The following is a 21,447-nucleotide window of genomic DNA, read 5'->3' as shown; positions in this document are numbered from 1 at the left end:
GAATTTTGCCTTCATTAATAATTTCATTAATAAGATTAGTGAGTTCAACAAACTTCATTTTATAGCTAAATAGTGCACTAAAATATGTTTCTGAAAACATGTGAGGCAATAACGCTCTACTGACAAGGAGTTTTCAGTGTACAGTATTCTGGGCTTTGTAGTGTGACTGCCTTGTTTGGAACTTTTTATGTTGTGAATTGAAAACGTATTTTAAATCATTCCTCCATACTTCCATTAATAAACAGCATTTTGAGTCCATCTTACCTTCGTCTCTGTTCCAAACAGCCAGTACTCTGAAGATGAAGGCACTGAAGGTAGCAGCAAAGAAACCTCTCCAATAGTTCCTCACCGCAAAGAACGTAGATGTTACTTCAATACTGAATAATACACCTGGAACACACACACACACACACACACACACACACACACACACACATTGCACAATGCAATAAAGTACTTGCAAAAGCCTGGTTCAGGTATCATTATAAATAAAGTACAAAAACACTGGTATTATGGTAATAATGATGTTGTTGCCCAAGAGGCATGAGGTATATTTATACAACATTTCAAATAGGAATATGCAGGGATTTAAAGAAGTAAAATTAACATTTCTAGACATGCAGAAAGTTTAACATAGAATAATATAAGATGTAAAAACAGAGATATTGCCTTTACTATAATATCCCTACTGAGTGACATAAAGCTAGCTTTGTGTTACTGTTTTATGTGATGTGCAGTTGATACTCCAATCATACACCTCCAGTGTGTTGTGTGCCAGACTTGTGTAACAATATATTTTTCTCCGAAGACTCACCTCCTATGGGGGCAGCAAAACAGCAGCCCACTCCCACAGCGCAGGCTGCTGCCAGCATCTCAATGTTTCTCGACTCATTCTGAAACACACAAACAAACGCAGACACAGTTACATTTCAGTCACTGTTTGAAACGTCGAGCCATTTAAGTAACTGGCTAGAAGAATGAATAAAAAGGTTAAAAATCGATTATAACACACTGAATATATACACTGACTATGCTGACCGTCTCTCTAAACTACTAACAAAATTGACTTTTGACAGTGCAGAACAGAGACATTTTAAAAGCTGGTGAAGCACAAAACTTAACAAGTTACCAAAAAGTAGAAAGAAGAAAGAAGAAAGAAGTTGATAAAGTAGTTTCAAGCTTTAAAAGCACTTAAATAACATCTCTAACTGCAAAGTCCATATCAAGACATCCCAAAACTCTCTAGCTTAAGGAGAATAATTTGAGGTTTCCATCAGATGAAGGGTTACAGCAGAACCACAGTTAGACAGATAGGAAAAGAGCAAGCGATAACACTGTGCTGCATGACCGGAGGGTAAAGGAATCCTGGTGCATCCTGGGAAATTGAGTCTTTTTTTTTTTTTTTTTTAAACATGCCTGTTCTTACCTTCATTCCTATGAGACTGGCTTCCTTCAAGCAGCATGACAATGATAAAGAGAGGTTAGTGTGTGTCTGTGTGTGTGTTTTCCCTTTGACTGTACACTCACTCATTTATCCTGGTCTTGCAAATTTACAGTGCAGAGCTCTTGATAAGCATGCTGTACTGTGGCTTACAGATACACACACACACACTCACACACACACACACACACACACACACACACACAGTAATATGGTCTGGGTATAATATAATGGGATGGTCAAGAGATATTTCACAAATACAGCTTACACTGCAAAACAGGTTAATCTTGAATGAATATTTTAACAAAATGCCACTAGGCTGAAATAATTCCACTTCTTAAATCCTTTTTCGTTTTACATTTTTATGAGCGTGTACAAGGATAGAGTATATTCAGCTTGTCCTCACACACACACACAATTCATCGTTAGGCATGGACCTCTAGTGGCTGTAGTAGTGATTGAGAGGTCAGATGAGTCAGATGACGCAGTATGACAAAGTCTGCCTCGAGCCAAACAAACACAGGACTATCACCCAGGACACCTACAGCGGGGCAACTAATTTTGAGATGGGTCCTGCAGCATACATGTCGCACCTCATCGTCTTCCAAGGATGATGAGGTGCGGCAAGGACTGTTTTTTTTTTTTTTTTTTTTTTTTTACAAGAGTGAGCATAAAGCAACAAGAGTAACCATAAAGCATATGAGCCAAATATTGTTGGGTTTGAACATTTCACTCAGTGTGATTAGCTTCAATGAAAAATTAAAACAAGATGGTATAATCAGTATATGATGCAATGATACGGTGACTATAAAACATACTTATAAAAAATACGTATAAAACAAACTTGAGGGGGAACAAAAAGGAAGGACTTTGTTTTAGGGGTTACAAACATGGTGTGGACTTTGGATGCTAGAATAAATATTTATCTATGGTAACTTTAAGTTTGTTTGCAGGCTGAAACAATCAGACAAGACTTCAGCTGTGGGTGAGATGGACATGGATTGTGGAGCATGCTGGGAACTGTGTGATTAAGTTACCTTTATACCTATAAGACTGGGCTCCTTCAGGAAGCATGGGAGTAAGAGAAAACATTAAGCCATAAAAAAATGGATAAGACTTTTGTTTTTAACTGTCAAAACTAACTCAGTGTGCATCATTGTAGGACTGAACAAATACTAACGCGAATTTTCTTTTTCAGCTTAATCACCAAAGTCTCCAGTGATTTAGCAACATTTAGATCTGATAAAAACAGTCTATCAGATCCAGCGTCTGTCTTTTTAAACAATGGTGCTCTCTACGTGAGTCCTCATCTACTCATGTGCTTTTTTTTTGTTTAAGTACAACAAGCTACCTAAAAGCACATGAAACAAAAAGCTGCCTTTTACAGCCCACACGCTACATTAGCATACTGTACTTCAAACTCTGGAGAGGAGGACCAGATACTGCTGCAGAGGGACACTTCACACACACGCACACACACTCTCTCAGCATTAATATGCAATAAAATGCAGCACAACACTCTAGAGGGGACGGAGAGAGCGGAAAAGAGTTACAGAGGGTTAGATTGAGACAATGGGGATGATGATGTTTGGAGAAGATAAAACGTAAGATAGACGGATGGAAAAAATTAAAAGTAGAAGAGAGAAACTTGAATATCGAAGTGGATGTCAGATTCTTGCGTGTTCATCCACATTATCTCCACAAACAATAATCTGTGTGATGGATCTCCTGTTCTCGCCAAGACGAACATTTTTTAAAGGGTAACGTCGTTTTTCCCTCCATCCTCCACATGAACATTAATGGTCAATCCAGCTGATCCTCCAAATCTCCTTTGCATGATCCGTATTGGGGATGCACCATTGGTCTCACCACCCTTTATACCCAGCTAGTAATTTTTGGTTCTAAAAACATTTGAGAATGATACAATGCAACCAGTGCAACGTTTTGATCATTTTTTTCAGCTGCAAGTTTGTTTTTTTTTGTTCCCAGAAAGTTGTTTTTAAAGTTAGGGTAACATTCTCTATATATTTTTTTGTGAACATATCACATTACATTACATATTGAGGCCTGAGATTACAGAACGTTTTATTGAAAAACAAGTTCTGAATGTTGCTTTGAAGATGGTTTTCCTTTGTTCTCATGTAACATTGTAGGAACGTTTTATAAATGTGAATTCTATGATCTATCACCTCTCAACATCACCAAAAAATCCTCAGAATGTTGCAGTTATAACGTTACATCTTAGTGAAATGACAAACATCCTTAAAATGTTTCCTTTAAAACATTATTGCAACTTATGGGTAACGTTAGCCAATGTTGTGGGAATGTTCCCTGCAAGCTGGGTATGCTCTTCTCAGTCCCAACTTTCCACCATGACATCCCTCAAGAGAGGTGCTCACATCTTCAGGAAAGAGAGAAATAAGAGTCAAGATTTACTCTGACATCCTTCAGCTCCCAGACTCCGAAAAGAGAGATGCAAAAGGAGGAGAAAAAGCATTGGATAATGTAGAAGAAAATAATACTGCATTCCTTTCTGCCTTCTCTCGCACCTCCGGGCAAAGATAGTTTCCGAGATGAAAAATCTCATTTGCTGACAAATACCATACTGATTAAACATTTATACAATGGGTTATTACTGGTTGTTGACTTTACATGGGATGAAAGAAACTGATTCCCGAAGAAAAAAAAAAGTGAATTTCGTGTCTGTATGCACAGCTTTTTTTTCTCACTTTTTAGCTCAACTAATGACAGAGGGACAAACAAGGAAAGCAACTAAAAATTAAATCAGTGAGCTCATTTCTCGTGTTCTCTCTGCTCTCAAGCATCAAAAGACTCATCTGTGGAGATAAAATAAAGAAGCACGATGATGCGAAACGCCAGTGTCTGTAATTATTTCCTACATTAATTTCTTATTTTACTTTTCCAACTCTTTCCTCCTGTTTCTCTGGCAATTTACCCGCTGTCATCGTCTCACATTTTCTCAGGCCTTTTCCTCTCATTTGAACAAAAATGTCAGCTTTTTTCCCTTTTTGACCCATCCCTCTTCAACGTTCATTCCTCGAGCACTCTCTGAACATTTCCCCGCCTGCTTTTCCAAACAATTTTTCACGATTAAGGAATTAATGCTAAATTACTTGAGTTGCTCTGAATAAAAGCCTCAACTTCTTTTTTTTTCGTCAAATTGCTGTTAAGTTCCCCTTTTCGCCTTAAAAGGTGATGTTCATTTTGTATAAACAACTTGTTTCTGCTGCCCTCAGGTGGACAAAAAATCAGTTATTGCAGATTTGAATTTAACTCTTTGAAACCAGAGCAAATTAGCAGAATTTCTTTCATAAGTATGGGTGCAATCACCAGAAGTAAAAAGATACACTGAAAAACAGAGAATTCATAACAACTTAAATAATTGGTCGGTAAGACATAAATGAATTGAGTTTTCTCAACTCCATTTCCAAGCAGAAGTGTGAATTGAACTTTAATTTGGAAAAAGCATTAATCATTTATGTGTAACAGATTCAAGTTATTATTTTTTTCTGTGTAACATCTCTATCACACTATCACTGTGAAGCCATGTTCGACGTGATGACGCTCTGTAGTCTCATTTAGCTGCTTGTTAGCAGCCGCCTATTTTAGAGACCTAAAAGCTTCAAAATTCACAAGCAGGGTATTGACTGACAAATTTTATATCACTGAGCAAAACGTGACAGTCTCTTAAGATTTCAGGCATCTAACCAAAAACCCATTAAAGAAACCTGACAGTGAGAAGAGGGAACCAGGGAGCGTTAAAATGCTAACTCATTTCGAGGGTTTAGGACTCATTCCTAATAGAATAAAACAAAGTAGGCATTGCCATTTTTGGCTACAGCCCATAAACAGCCTGAGAGGCAAAACAAATGTGCCGAAGGCGACTGAGTGCATCAACATTTTTTTTCTCATCTCATCTGAAGGAGATGGAATCAAATAATGGTATTAGAGTTGAGTTGGAAGTTGAGACAGTTATATGGTGTATAAAAAACATAATTAAAGGTTTCAATATAAGCAAAACCAGCAAAACAAAGTTAAATCAACTCAGCAGTTGGGCAAAAAACAGAAAGAGAACTTAAATTTAAAAAAAAGACTCACCTCATAGATTCCTCCAAACAGAGACATGAACTTGCTGAGGAGAGCAGCACACAAACTGGCGATGTGCACAAACGGACCCTGACAGGACAGAAAACAACGTGGATCAACGTGTCACAAGTCAAGAAGCTCTCTCCCCTTTGTTTTGAGCAACACAAGACGGCACGTAACAACGCTTTAAAAACACACACCCAGCAACTACAAAGTCTGCTGTCAGTATTAAAAATTCTAGGGATGAAGTTCAAAGTGGAACCAACAGGATAAAAAGTGAGAGCATCACATCATGGTCCTGATAAAGTAAGCGAGGGGCCTGCACTGCATCCAAACTGTGGAGGCTGCTGCTACAGTAGTGCACTACCAAAAGGGCCTGAGGCTTCTACGTGTGTGTGTGTGTGTGTGTGTGTGTGTGTGTGTGTAAAATGTATTCTCCTCCAAGTATGTCTTCAGGCTAGGCAGTCTTTTGGGGGATGATATACTTACCTGAAAATGCTTTTGCTAAAAAACACTGAGAAATAGTGATGTAAACTACATTATATACACACAAACACACACATACACACATGCATGCACACGCACACGACCGCACGCACGCATGCACACGCATGCACACGCTGCACACGCGCACGCACACACACACACGTCCTCAGGACAGAAACAACATCTGCACAGGTGCTGTAGGGAGGAGATTCTGAAATCTCCGGAAAAATATTATTCTCCCTCCCATTTGGTTTAGACAAGGTCTGGAGTCAAATCTGCACACTCCTCTGCAGTTTTTCTTCCCCTTCACAGATTTCACACTTGACCTGAACCTGAGCATATCAGCCCCATCGTGCGCCATTTATGAATCATTTGTAATTCATGCTGCAGGGATGTAGGAAGTGGCATGTAAATCAGGCGGGATGGTTATGCTTCTCGAGGAAGTTCATGTATTGTAGCATGTTAGTTCCATCTGTGTGCATGCACTGATTCTAGGCATGATACAGTTCAATCCAGCTCGGTCAGCAGAAGAAAATGTTGGCATTGTACGTTTCTGCAAACCACAGATACATAACATGTGTACATCTCATAATCATCATGTCAACGTTTCTGAAGTGACTTAGCATATGAGTCAACTTTATGGTGTTTCACCTACAGACACCTGAAGAGCTGCAGACACCAACAAACAACTAACCATTTTTTAGCAACCCATCGCTGTGTTTCCATTGGGAATAGTGCAGTTAAAGGTTGTTTTTTTGTTGTAATTTTTTTACCATAACGTCACTGCATTTCAAGCCAGTATAGTGCTATAAAAAGCAATTTATATTTAGAGAGACAATGCGGTGTTTCCTGCTTGGACAGAGTCATGAAGACAGGTTGATTTTACAGAGACATCGTTGCATTTTGGCCTAGACATTGAAATGAAAAGCATTTTTTTTGCCAAGATATCCTTGCATTTCCAGCCAGGATACTGCTAGAAAATCGCAGCGTTTCATAGCTGATAGTGCAACAAAGAGCTGTTGTGTTTAACCGAGACATTGCTGCTTTTCTTGCTGGAATCATGCCTCAAAAAGCAGTTGCTTTTTGCTGAGATACCACTGTGTTTCCTGCCGGGGGAGTCCCATGAAAGAGTTGCTGCTTTTATTTACGACATCTATTGCACGTCTGTCCGTCCTGGAAGGGGGATCCCTCCTCAGTCGCTCTTCCTGAGGTTTCTTCCATTTTTTCCCCCATTACAGGGTTTTTTTGGGGGGAGTTTTTCCTGAGACGATGTGAGGGTCTTAGGACAGAGGGATGTCGTATGCTGTAAAGCCCTTTGAGGCAAACTGTGTTTTGTAATAATGGGCTTTATAAATAAAACTGACTTAACTTGGCTTGACTTTTCCTGTTGCAATAGTGCCACAAAGTGGCAAGTGGCTGTTTTTTACCAAGGCATCACTCTGTCTCCTGATGCAATAGTACCAGAAAAAGGGGTTGTTTTATAGCAAAGATACTGGTGAGTTTCCTGACAGAATAGTGCATCAAAAAGCGTTTTTTTTTTTTTTTTTTTTTTTTGGTTTGTTTTTTTTTTTCTTTTTTACTGAGACATTATTGCAATTCCAATTGGGATAGGGATTTCCTGTCATAATAGTGCCATGAAAGTGGTCTTTTTTTTTTAGCCAGTCATCACTGCTTTTTTTCTGCGTTACTGCCACAAAAAGGGGTTGTTTCTTTACTGAGATGCCGCTGTAATTTTTTGCCACTGGGTACTTTAGGGCAAAACATGATCTTTTCCTACCTATAACCATGTGGCTTTTGTGCCTAAACCTACACATTAACCACAGTGTTTCAACATATATGTTATCAACGTACTAATGTAACATATCCGTGGTTTCAGAGTTGTATATTGCCAACATTTATTCTGTAGACTGGGTTTTACAGTTGCACAACCTGCTCTCCAACCTGTTCCTGCACTTCACACTGACCTACATGGGCTTTGATGACTGATAATGACTTGAATTGAAGCCACAGGCAGCTGGTACTCTGTGTGCTAATATTTAGCGGATGGATGTTGTGTAAGCTGGCATTCAAACCTGATGGCTGCCTGGTGCCAGTCTGGATTCTGTATTTTATCACAAACAATTTTTTATAGTGTGAATCACTGAAACTGTGTCAGCAAACAACATAACTGTTGAATTTGGGTCGGCAGTTGAACTTTGCTGGCAGTGCCAACAGAAAAAGGCAAAGTGGAAACAGATTTCACAAAGTCAGCCATAATGAGATGGCTCTGGAATGGACAGTTCGTATGTGTCAGTCGCAGAGACACATACACTTTTTGCACTCACACACACAAAAACATGAAAGCATGTATGAGTCAATTTAACTCAAGTTTTTTTTTTCTTGAACACACATATGAGCAGTCTGTATTTCTTCTCATCCTCTGAGTCACATATTGATGGACTCAGTGATTGACAGTTGTCAGCTTGTGCCGAGTGTATGCGTATGCATGTGTGTGTGTGTGTGCGTGTTTGTGTGTGTCTGTCAAATGGTGTCGCAGTCCCACTCAAGACTACAAGCAGAAAAATGGGCATATACAGTGCTGTACATAAAGGCGTGTAGGGGCTCATGGACTGTTTGTGTGTGTGTGTGTGTGTGTGTGTGTGTGTGTGTGTGTGTTACCTCCTTGCCCAGGGGCATGCCGCTGCCCAGGGCGCAGGTGAGGCCGATGACTTTGGCCACAAAAGTTTTGAAGGTGAGGTATTCCTTTAGCACAACTCCTCTCAGGATGGTCTTCATCTCTGGAATACCTGAGCCTGCAGGGGAGCACAGCTGACTGTCAGCTTACAGAGAAACCAAACGCATCGAGCGGCGGAGCTCTAAGAGGACGCATTACTGACGCCACCAACAAAATGAACACTAATCAATCACATCATGGCTTTAAAGGAGCTATATGTAAGATCTGGGCATAAATTTAGTTTAAAACGTAAAAAAAAAAAATGAACAAAAACTATCAGAGTGTGAGGAAGTAACATCTTTGACATTATTCCCAAGATGCTTATGTATTGTACAGCAGAGATATCCACTGTAATAATACATCCTGCACCCTCATGCAATATATTGAAATGTGCTGCATATTTTGTACATGCGCTCCTGCATATTCATCATTATGTGCATATTTACCATTAGGTAGTTGTCTGCTACCTTTAAGTTATGGTTTCAGTCGCTGTTGTAGCAGCACAGCACTGATTTCAAAGGACTAAATCTAAAAGTCAATCACTGATTTCAAAGCACTAAATCTAAAAGTCAAGATTATAAAGTTCATTTCTTGCATTTGTTTGATAACCAATCGACATACTCGTTAAAACCTTAACTTTGGTAATATAGACTCCTAAGCTATTTTTTAAATGCAAAATAAATTCTAAAAAAATCACCTGTTTGTCAACAACAACAAACAAAACAAATGAAATAGAAAAGCAAATCTTTACCCTACAAAAAGAGCGTAAAAACAAAAACAAACGTTCGTTTTCCGTCTATTCGCTTGCTTGCTTCATTTTAGCGACATAAGAGTAACATCAGTCTCCTCAACCAAGCTTTTTTATAACCAATTTATTGAACCAGTCCTGAGGATAAGCCTCACATCTGGTTAAACGTCTTCATTTATAGTAACTATGCCTCTGCATGGAACTACTGTAATAATTAGAATTCAGCTGCCTCTGCTTGTTTTATTTAATTTGGACTCTTTGGCTGGATAATTAACACAGTCTGAAAATAGTATTATTATTTGCAAAATACACATTTCTAATTTTAGAGAAACCCTCACAGAATATCATTTTCTTAATTAAAATGCTGCTAATAGAGATATTAATTACTTGCCAAATTTCAATGACCTTTTTGCCAAATAAAACACTTCTGTGGGTGGCAACTTCTGCAATGAGAATCAGATTAAAGTTTCAGACTTTTATATTTTATAGATTACGTTTTTGGATGTTTTGTAATAATCCATTATGTAGCCTGCAGGAAATTACGAGCTATGCTGCCTCTGAGTTTTAGGAACGGGATACCTCCAAAATAACTTCCACAGCACATTCTGGCTTCTTTTTTTATAGTAAGCTAAAAGAAAAAAAAGTCCCCCTTCCGACACAGTCTAAAAGAGTGATTCAGTGCTGTGAGGAGTGGAAGGGAAAAGGAGGTGTGTCCCGCTGATAGCAGTGGTTACAGCTTCGCAGCAGCACACCCATCTCTTTAGCCTCTGTTACTTAGACTGACAGCAAAGTCTCTGTTACACCTGCAGCAGAAATTACTTCAGGCACCTGATGGAGTACTGCACTGAATACAGACAAACCAAACCTGAATGCTATAGAGAATACTACAGCTTCGAATTGTGCATAGAGCTCGTGGAGGATTTATCTGCCTCCTTCATCTGATAGTGAGGCAGAGGAGCAGAGGATGCCTCTGCGGAGGAAGCAGAGCCCTTAGGGGCAGAGTCTGAAGAGGCGCGGAGGAGATTCACAGTGTGTTAACCTGTAGTGAGTACAATTTACACACAGGTGTTTAATGTGTTTGGGAGTTCTTTACAATACAGAGTAGCTGAAAAGACTGTGGGAAAGCTATCAAGGTTTAATTTCCCTTGTTTACTGTACTATAGATAATAACTATACTTTAAGGGTCTTGTTACTATACTTTTAGGAATTTTTTTTGAATGCTTTTAGTTTTAGATCAAAGTTAAGTTGCAGGATGAAATTTAGATCCGTAAACTATGTCTGTTAATGTCCGGGCCCCTATTTACAAGCTTGAATAGCTTATCAGGGTGTCCCATTTCACAAGTCTAATTTTACTTTAAATCATGCTTGTATTTATATATTTATCGACTCTGTCAATAAACTGAACAGCTTTGGAAAAATGTAAGGAAAGTGTCTACATGTCCAGTAACCGCCTCCTAAATGTTAGCACTTCCTGCTGCAGATATAATCTTTGATGAACTTCACACACACCATTGCATCTCTCACATATCATATATTGTGTCAGTTGTGTCAAAAGTCACTGTGTGTCAGTATGTAAAACACATGAGAATATAAGCAGAGATCTTAAACAATATTTTCTTATTTTTAATATCTAATATTGTCGCTTATAATAAACTCCATATAATAATGGATGCCCTATGGAATACAAGGTTATTTGTATTATTAATAATACTAAAAATAACCTTGGCCTGTGTGAATCCAGGCCCACACAGAGTTTGTGCCCGCAGAATTCCCATGACATCTTTGCAGATTTTCAGCAGAACTGCATTTCTTATAAATGAATTTAAAATTTAAAAAACAAACAGAATCTGGCACTCTGGATCACTTCTGAAAACTGTAAAAAATGCAGATTCCAAATGGTTCTGTATAATATGCATTGTTTGAAGGCTGTAAAAAGAACTTTTAATGCAAATATGCAAAAAATCTTTCAGTTCAGTATAAACCATTTCTCAAACCTGCAAACTGTACCACAAATATGAAAGCATTTCTGATGCTTTTAAGTGTGTCTACAGTACTTCATGATCATTTAATTAACTTTTATTGCAGCATTACTGTAATTTGCACAACATACTTTGGTCGTGTTTTAAATGTGCTTTATGTGTGTGTTCTGTGTGTATGTTCTGTGTGTCGGTCGTACCAACAGCCTGGGGGGCGAGAATCTGGGTGAAGCCTGCAGAGAAGGTGATGAGGACTACAGGGTAAGTGACCCAGGCCAGGTACTGCAGAAACACGTTACTGTCCAGACCACCGTACATCCACTTCTGTGCTGTGGACACACACACACACACACACACACACACACACACACACACACACACACACACACAGAAAACCAGAGCAGACATGTAAATCACAAGCCAATGTATTAAATACACACCCACAGGGCTAAATGTACATCCAAGAGAGCTGACATGTGAACCATTTAAAGACTGGACACAAGTGTGTGTGTGTGTGTGTGTGTGTGTGTGTGTGCGTGCGTGCGTGTGTGTCTCCAAGACAGGTGGTTGGTCATGTTCCGTTCCAATTAAAACAACTGTACACCATAACGGGCCATAACTGGAGATGACAAGACTAGGTTGGCTTCTCCTTGAGAGCACCACACATACACGCACACACGCATGCACGCACGTGCGCACACACACACACACACACACACACACACACACACACACACACACACACACACACACACACACACACACACACACACACACAGAAATCCATTTGAATTAGAGCTGGTCCCGTAAGGGTTTAGATTAGCTCCTACAACTTTCTTCAATCATTTTAAAACGTCTACCTTCCTCTTCCTGGAATGAAGAGTTGCCTCACTGGCAAATCCCTCGTTCACATCATCTCCTCCCTCAGTTTCCTGCATCCACCTTGCAGGTAGATGAGTGATGTCATAAGAGGCCTTTTATCCATCCCATGATCCACCTGACTCAGTTTTATTCTATCTCTCACTTTTTTTGTATTTTTGATTTCCTGCCTCTTTCAACACACACACTTCTTCCTGTCTTTTGTACCTTCTATCACTCCTTTCCTCTTCCCCTTTGAGAACCTTTAAAGTCACCATAGGCAACACTTTAACAACTCCTGCATTTATTTGTGATGGTTGTCCCAGAGGTTCAATCCTAAATATGATTGTTCCCTATTAATGAGTTCCTGTTAGAGTCCCAAGATCATTTAAAAATATCCCATTTAACTGCAGTGTTATACAGATGTCTTGAGAGTTTATCTTCCAGAACTCACTGCAATAAAAAAAAGAAATGTTGGATAGCTCATATTTTTCTCCAGTGAAATTAAATAAATCTGAGAAAAAGCTATTTTCTTTTGAGGTTGTTAAAGCTGGGGTAGGCAGTTATTTTGGCATTATTGGACCAAAAAAGAAATCATCATAAACCTTGAGCATATTGTAATTCAAGAAGACTGAGAGAAAACTTCTGCACCTCCTCTTGGCTCTGTTTTCAGGCTTTATAAAGCCTTGGCTGTGACAGGAGCCAATCACAGGTCATTTTAAAAGAGGGTGTTCCCATCAGCTGTTCTACAAACGCAGATACGTGTCTCTTTGCTCAGAGCAAAATTTAACTGGCGGAAAGTTTTGCAAAGAAAGTTGCTATTTCAGCTTTGGCAAAAACTGTCTTTACTAGAGCAACCCAAAAAAAAAGACTTTTTTGGGTTGCGTTTTTTGGTTTTTTTTTTATTTCCAGCATTTTCTGTACTTTTAATTTTAAAAATTACATATATTTAATATCATAAAATTACCTTTGATACATAAGTGCAGCAAATATCAGATACTTTAATGATTTTTTCTTTTTAACTTTTATTATTATTATTTTCTGGCAAGAAATCTGCACTTTTACGTAAGTATAGCTTTCAGGTACTTCATCCACCACTGTCTTCCTTCCTGTTTGGATCCATAAATCATCCGTCATAAATTACCCCTCCCCTCCTTGTTTGTTTCTCACAATTTATTCTGTACCATTAAAATCATTTATCTCCTTCTCCTCGTTTATCGTCACTGTTAATACCCCAGTCTATAGGTACAAACTCTAATCCCTCCCTCCCCCCATGTCTCACCTTGTAGACAGATGGCGATGCAGAAGTCCACCACCCAGCTGACCAGGGCCATGAGGAGTCCCAGCAGGATGAGGAAGATCCAGTCCTCCCCGACCCGTGAGATCAGGAACTTCTGACAGCGAACCGTGCAGACTACAGGGATGGCAGAAACACGATGTAACATGTCAGGGACTACAAAAAAACACACTGCAACTACATTACCCAGGAGTTGGCACTGAGGCTTGGACAGTGCAAACAGTAGTGAATCCATTAGCTCCGGCAGCACCGGCCAACAACAGTTATTGTGTTTCCAACAGCTTTTGAAATGCTGAGTAATAATAAACATGTTGCTGCCTAATAATCCGCTCAGTCCTAAATACTGGTTTACTTTGTCTTGATTACTAGTAGCAGTATCTCCCCATAATGTGTCCATTTAAGTTTGAAAATGGTGAAATCTGGAATTTTCCCTCAAATTGAATCAGTGGCGTTTGAAACGTGATGGATGGATGAACAAAGAGATTGATCTAAAGCGCTCTCACACAGACACCACCCATAGATACTAAACTAAGGAAGTGTATAAATGAAGCAAATTAGCAATTTGAGGAACACTTTGTTTTAACAGATCTTTATTTTCTAATAGTTTACTGGAAGGTCCTGGAACTATCTATGTTTGACTCTAATTACGGGGCAAATAAAGATAAAGCTCTCAGACTGTCATTGAGTTCATCTGTGTTAAATGCTTTAGCTTTTGCTGATTTTAAGTTAAACGCAGGTAAATATTCATGCCCCAGGTATTTGTTATTTGAAACTAAATTCTCTGTATTATGCTGAATTGTATGCTTGCCTTTAGACAAACATCATTTATTCAATGTTCAGCTGATTATGTATTGGTGTTCGCAAATTAATTTAAAGTGTACCAGTGTACCAATCAATTTAATCAGTGTAAAATGATTACTTTGGGGTGTACTGCCCTATGGGAACATTGTGCAACAACCAAAACTGTCTATTCAAATATGTTATGAAGGGATACATGGAGTCCATACAAGATCACGCAGTTTTCTTCCATCCATCCTGTACAAACTTAATCAGGTATTACTAATTAACCGGCTCCACTGACATTGTTCCATTGTTGCACAATGTTGCTATTTGACAACATATATCATTTTTGAATAAAAACACAATACATTTATTGAACCAAGATTTACATGAGAGCAACAGGAAATAACCAATTAGATACTCTTTCTGTATTTTTTAAATGCTGCAAATGACTGAAATAAATATTCTTCAGGTGACTGAAGGTCTTACACACGGTGGGAAAGAGTAAGACTTGAGAGGGGTTTAAATGTCATGTGACCTCCTCATCCAAGCGCATAACTGATTAAAACAAAACCCCACCTTCTATGGAAAGGCCAATCAGGGTTAACATTTTATAAATATTACAAAGTTATAAAGAACAGGTATGTTGCCAAATGGCTACCCCATGCACTAAAGGGTTAAGGTAATGCATTTTCATCAATATTTATCCAAAGTTATCTTTACATTGACAAAAAATTCACATTATCACAAAAATATTCATACACATATTTTTGATTAAAGCCGGGATGGAAAGCAAGCTACCTAAGATGTAGAAACCTAATGCCAAAAGTTAAAGGACCTCAGAGAACAAAAAAATGTTACTTTAACCAGTGCCAACTACATCGACTATGTTATGACATAGTGTGTTAACAATATGTTACCTGCAGTGTAATGGGGCAAGAGGCTGAAGACAAAACGGACTACGCTGAACGGATATTAAATGCACAGCACAAAAGTCACAGCACACGAAGGCACTACGGAGCACATACACAAACACACGTGAATCAGAAACACAATCAGATCTGCTGTACTCACCTGCCACCAACAGGAAACTGATCACAGCTAATATGCTGCATAACACTCAGTCCGGGACATGCATACACAGTTCCTAATTGTGACTATTTGCTGGAACAAAACATTAGTTTGATTGTGACTCATTAGGGTGTGCGCACACACGCGCACGCACACACACACACACACACACACACACACACACACGCACACACACGCGCGCGTGCACACACAGACACACAAATGCACACCATAACTCATAATGCCTCCCGTTCACACCACATTTTTGCCCTCGACTACTTTGACTACTTATTCTCTCAGTAGTCTTTTGTGCTATAATGTACCCAAGAATACCCCTCCACATTTTTTTTAGTATTTTCACAAGATTTCCAAAAGAGGTTTATACTTATCTTTATGCTATTTCTGCTGAGAGTTTTTTGCCTTTACTTATTGTTTTCAGAGGACTGTTTTCCTAGTATGGCAGAAAAAGAAGAGGATTTGCCATCTCTCTTGATGAACACTTCCCTTTGCCAAGGCTACACAATCATCTCAATTATTTTTGAATCTACATACAGAACTAGCTCTACATCACAATACACGTGCCAGATATTTGTAAGTACAATGCTAAAAATATTATGATCACATTTTAAAATTCCCTATTCATTTAAATGTTATGGAGCCAGGTATCAGCAGATCAACGGCTTAAGTTCTGAGTATTTAAGATGTGTTTAAAGGGACAGTTCATGCCAAAATCAAACATAAACACTTTTCCGCTAGCCTGCAGTGCTATTTATCAGATGTTTTAATAATGGTACTGGATGCAACTTGGCTTGTTGTGCTTAAAGTGCAACAACACATTCTGAAAACAGTCCTAATATGCCACTAAATAATGATACTTATGCAGCAGCTAGAAGCACTTCAGCCAGTGATGTGCTGGAGACACGCTGCTCCATTATATTTAATAAAAAAATATGATGAGTTTTCAACTTGGGGTAAACTGTCCCTTTAAAAGTAATGTGTAAAAACTTCTTTAACCACATTTTGGAAGCTAAACCCATCTGTAAAACACAAAAAACAAATACATTTTCAAAAACGAGGCGAGACTGACACATCTGTTCAACTGACAGACAGGGGGAAGACAGAAAGAGACTGGTCAGAGAGAGAGGGCAGGAGGTGAATGATAAATGCTGCAGGGATGGAGAGAAACATGCAGATATACACACAAACACACACACATGCACACATTCCCCAACCAACACTTTCAGGAGCCGTCTAACACACACATGCTGGCAAAAGCTGTGAGAAACACATCCACAGTGACACACTCATCGATTTGCCTTTGCTTTCTATCACTCAACAGACAGTTATGTGACAATTCCAAGAAACAGGCTTCGTACATGTGTATATTTAGATTGTGTCTGAGCGTGTGTGTGTGTGTGTGTGTGTGTGTGTGTGTGTGTGTGTGTGTGTGTGTGTGTGTGTGTGAACGGGGGCTTGTGCGTCATCTCACCCACGGGCCGTCTGTGTTCTTGGACCCCTTCTGTCATCCAGACACTAGTCAATGTAAATGAGTGTTAGTGTGTGTGTTTGTGTCTAAGATCATGCATGTGTGCAGACATGGTTCCTTTGCACTTCTAAACGTGTTTGTGTGCGTGTGTGTATATATGTGCGTGTGTGTGTCTAGTGGCAAGTGTATTCTTTTTGGACATGTAATTGAGTTAGCTCTGTCTGTGCTGTTATTACTTGATAGCTTTTTTTCTGCAGTGCTCACACACGGGCACACACACACGCACACACACGCACACAGGGACCCTGCAGACTGGTTGCGGACTTTATTCTTCGTGGCATGCAATAAGCAGCATGCTAGTTTCCAATCACTCTCATTGCCTTCTGACTCACCCTCTGCGCCACTCTCCCCTCTTTCATCCTTTCCCTCCCTGATCCAATCAGCCCTTGCTCCCTCTCCCCTCTTCCTTCTTCTTCTTCTGCCTTCTGCTAATCACATTCAACCTCTGACTTTTCCTCTCATCTTCTTCTCTCCCTCTAAGGCCTTATCTGCTGCCCTCCACTCCTCCTTTCCACACTTTCTTTGCACTTTCACCTCTCTCTCTATCCATTCTTTTCACTCTTGCCTACCCGCTTGCTTGCTCTCTCCTCTGCAAGAGACATAATGCCCACATACCTGCTGAGACTAATTTAGGTTGCCTTGGATACACAGTGCATCTAGTTCCTTGGCTTGGCATTAAGAAACCGTGGGTGTTGTGTGTACACGTGTGCACGTGTTTATTTTGGCTCAGGAAGTACAATTTTATTACTATATTTGGATTGAAACTGCTGACATCATAGATTTAATACTTAGAAATATTAAAGGGCCATTCCAGTCAATTTAGTATTGCACTTTTATAAAGTTGAGCTACTCCAAAGAGACACATTAAAAATTAGAATTAATGTTTGGCAGTTGTATGCCTCCACATGTCCACACGTCTGTAAAAACACGGATGCATAACACACATTTTCCTCACGGCAGCACAGATTTGTGGACTGTTTGCCTGATGACGGTCTTGTACCGAAACGTGACATCAATACAATGATTTCTGAAAGTTATACAGTTTGCAGGAGTTTTTCTCTGAGTCGTGTTCTGCTCACCCCTCTCCTACGCAGCTGTTTGAAAATAGATGTGTGACGTTTTCTTTTGTTCTGGACTTTCACCATCGAAATCCAGTAAGTTCATTGTTGAGTCCAAGTGAATGTTTGTGCCAAATTTCAAGAAATTCTCTTAAGAGGTTCTTAAGATATTGTGGTCATGGAAATGAGACAAATTTCAAGGTCACAGTGACCTTGACTTTTGACCACCAAAATCTAATCATTTCATTATTGAATCCAAGTGGATGTTTGTGCCAAATTTGCCGAAATTCCCTACAGGTGTTCTTGAGATATCATGTTCACAGGAATGGGATGGAAGGATAACCTGAAAACATAATGCCACCATGGGACTAACATTACATGGGCATGTCTGTAAAGGAGAGACTCATGGGTACCCACAGAACCCATTTTTATTCTGATATCTTGAGGTCAGAGGTCAAGGGACCCCGCTGAAATGCCCATGCTTTTTAACTTTAACTTCGAAGCTTTATTCCACTCCCTTTCCTGAGGTCCTCTAATTCCATATAATACCAGTATCATTAATTTAGCTTTATAACTCAGTCAAGTACAGCCTCTTAAAGATGGAAATGTCGATCTGCAATTAACACGAGTTACAACATTAATGCATTAATCACCGACCTTTATCACATCGCCATTACCACATCAACACTGACAGCCCTAGTTGAGATCAATACAGCCAAAACCTTCTGGCGTGTCAAGGTCCAAAATACTGGATCCTACACTTCCCACAATGCTACTTGGCATAGCAGACCTTCTCTGCTTGGTAATAAATTACTTCTTTTAAACAGCATACCACAGAGTTTTACAAAGTAGTTCTCTCCAAGCTTGAGCTGAGATGACCTCGATGACATTATCAGGTAATACTTGTGTCCCATTGAATTCATATTTTGTGCTTTCGAATGATTTGTGTCTTGAAATTAAACATTTGTGCAGATGAATAATAAAAATAAAAGAACTGTAACACATAACCAACATGTTGGTAGCATTCTAGCGTGATTATGAGGGCAGGAGGTAGGCAGAGTGAACACACACACACACACACACACACACACACAGTTGGAGGAAAATCACTACCAGCGCAGATTTGCTGCAACCTCTACCACATAAAACCCAATTATTCAAATCACTCCTCATTTGTTATGCAAGGTGACAGCTATGTATGGGTGTAAAGGGTAAAACAGCCTACCATTAATGCCTCAATTTTGCACAGTCATGCCAGTGAGGCCAACCCCCATTTTGTGTGTTTGCACTCCCCCATTTATTTTGTAGCTTCATGCGTAAGTGAGAGATTCAATTAGAAATGCCTGGCTGTGTTTGAAACCACCATCTTAATTAGATTAGAATTAATATAGATAGGCAAATCTGACTATTCAGCTCTTCTGCTTTTTAAACAGAAACTTTGGGAGGCAGAGGGAGGGGCCAGATGCAGTATGCAGTTTACTGAATGCACAGTGCAGAACAAAAGGAAGGTCAGAGGTTTTAAAAGGTTGTGCCAAAAACTTTGGATCACAATTTTAGATAGCTGACATTCATTCTCAGTATATTTAAACTCTATCATAATGTTTCAGGGCAGTTGAGCTTAGTTTGGTTTGGTTATTCAGCAACAGATAAAAAAATACAATAAATAGGGTTGCCAGCTTAACCCTTTGAAACCTGGAGTGACATCTTTTTTTTCTGGCGCTGCTTTCATATGCCTTTTACAACTGTGTAAATCTTTGAACCATGAGCAAATTCCAAAAAACTGTGAAACTGGCAGTAAGCAACTTGGTAAGAGATATTCCACAAACTGCAAGAAATTTGTATATTTAGGAGTTCATTTGAAAAATGTGCAGGGAGAAAGAAAAGAACTAGGAAAAATCTACGTTTATGAGAATTTAAAATTATGTTACAAAATTCTTATAATTCTTTAAGCACTTTTCCCAGGTCATTTCCTTGTGGTTTTTAAATCTTTCTTTTCAGGTCATTTTCTGGCTATGTCTAATGTCTGGCTAATTTTTGTCTAATTTCTTCATTTGTTGCTCATTGCCTTCTTCCCACTTTTTTGAAAGGAATCAAGCCATTTTGCTTGGGTTTCAAAGGAATAATATACAAGTAACTAGTTATAATATAGCAATTAATTTTGATAATATGGCGATTTAGTAAAACCCCAGATGAAAAGACCAATTTTCAAACCAGAAATCTAGCTCTCTGAATGAGTGGTTCTTCACATATCTTGTGTTTAGTCACTCTTTGATTAGAGTGAGCACATCACAGTGGAAGTAGGCTCAGTTATCTTAGATAAGATGACAAAAATATCTATATTTAATATCTGTGGTCGGGCAGTAACCTCTATCATATTTTAGATGAACGACTGACTCATGCTGCAGTATTTGAATTCTTCTCCAAAGCCAAGATTGACCAAGTGATAAATTTGACCCATTTAATTCTAGAAAGTGGCACAGCAGAATTCACTGGCGCCCACTCCAAAACGTTTGGTGATGGATGATGGCTGAAGTAGGAACTAGATGCAGCAATATTTGGCAAACTGAAATATGCTAAAGTCTATATCATACTGGTGCTGAGCTGCCACAACAGCTCATCAAAGTAGAAAGGTCACAAACTGGACCAAAAGTTAACAGTTTATTACAGAGACACATTTCTAAGATCAGTCCTGCTTACATCTGGTACAAGCGTCCTGTGCAGTGGCAGAGCTTGTCTTTAACCTCTTTGCAAACAGGAGGTCAGGTACTGGGTGCTAGTCTTGTGTCTAGTCTGTGCCAAATGTCATGAGTGCACAAACAAGTTGCATCTAAGGTTGCTAAGTGACCATGACCAGCACCATATCGTAGTACTAATAACAGAAATCCTGAGTGCAGAGCTGATCTTCTTTCAGCTGTTTCTTAAGTATTGGGCCTAAAATATAGTCTGTGGAACAGATGTAAAGCAGAACAGAGTAGCTCTACCTTAAAATGATCAACTTCTTCCATATTTATCACTGATATTTACAAAAGGAAGGATGGATATCTGCCAGCTGTGATTGGTTGTTTCTTGTCACATGCGATGCATGCTGTTTCATCCCAAAACACAAAGTCTGTTTATCTAAAAATGGGTTTTTGGGAATGCATGTGGGTTGCGTCGGCCATCATGGCTTATGAGGGTGCCTGCTGCGTATCTCCATTGAAAACAATAGAAATAAGCAGGCAAAAAACGTAGCGTATGCACTGTCTGCTTACACCTGGCATTACAATGTGTCTCTCCTTGGGCTGGGAATCGTTTATAAAAAAAAAATAACAAACCAGTATTGATATCAGCACCCAGAGTACTACATTAGAACAGAAGCATTCGGTT

General features: G+C 39.2%; 1 protein-coding gene across 7 annotated transcripts in view; it reads right to left on the bottom strand.

The window, feature by feature from the left end:
• LOC121942956 (chloride channel protein 2) overlaps positions 1 to 21,447 on the bottom strand; it is a 169,437-nt gene that overhangs the window by 74,346 nt on the left and 73,644 nt on the right. For 6 of the 7 annotated variants that reach the window (XM_088078573.1, XM_088078574.1, XM_088078576.1 and 3 more), the window contains 6 exons: positions 13,612 to 13,743; positions 11,672 to 11,800; positions 8,693 to 8,826; positions 5,561 to 5,638; positions 815 to 893; positions 265 to 390 (listed from right to left, as the gene is read on the bottom strand). In XM_088078573.1, the coding sequence (XP_087934699.1) occupies positions 265 to 390; positions 815 to 893; positions 5,561 to 5,638; positions 8,693 to 8,826; positions 11,672 to 11,800; positions 13,612 to 13,743 (678 nt within the window). Of the gene's footprint in view, positions 1 to 264; positions 391 to 814; positions 894 to 5,560; positions 5,639 to 8,692; positions 8,827 to 11,671; positions 11,801 to 13,611; positions 13,744 to 21,447 lie in introns of those variants that run through there. The other variant, XM_088078577.1, reaches the window with a different exon arrangement.

Source organism: Plectropomus leopardus, chromosome 6 (assembly GCF_026936395.1).
Source record: "Plectropomus leopardus strain MGB_pleo_1.0 chromosome 6, ASM2693639v1, whole genome shotgun sequence".
Classification (NCBI taxonomy): Eukaryota; Metazoa; Chordata; class Actinopteri; order Perciformes; family Serranidae; genus Plectropomus; species Plectropomus leopardus.
This window is presented reverse-complemented; position numbering and strand designations above follow the sequence as displayed.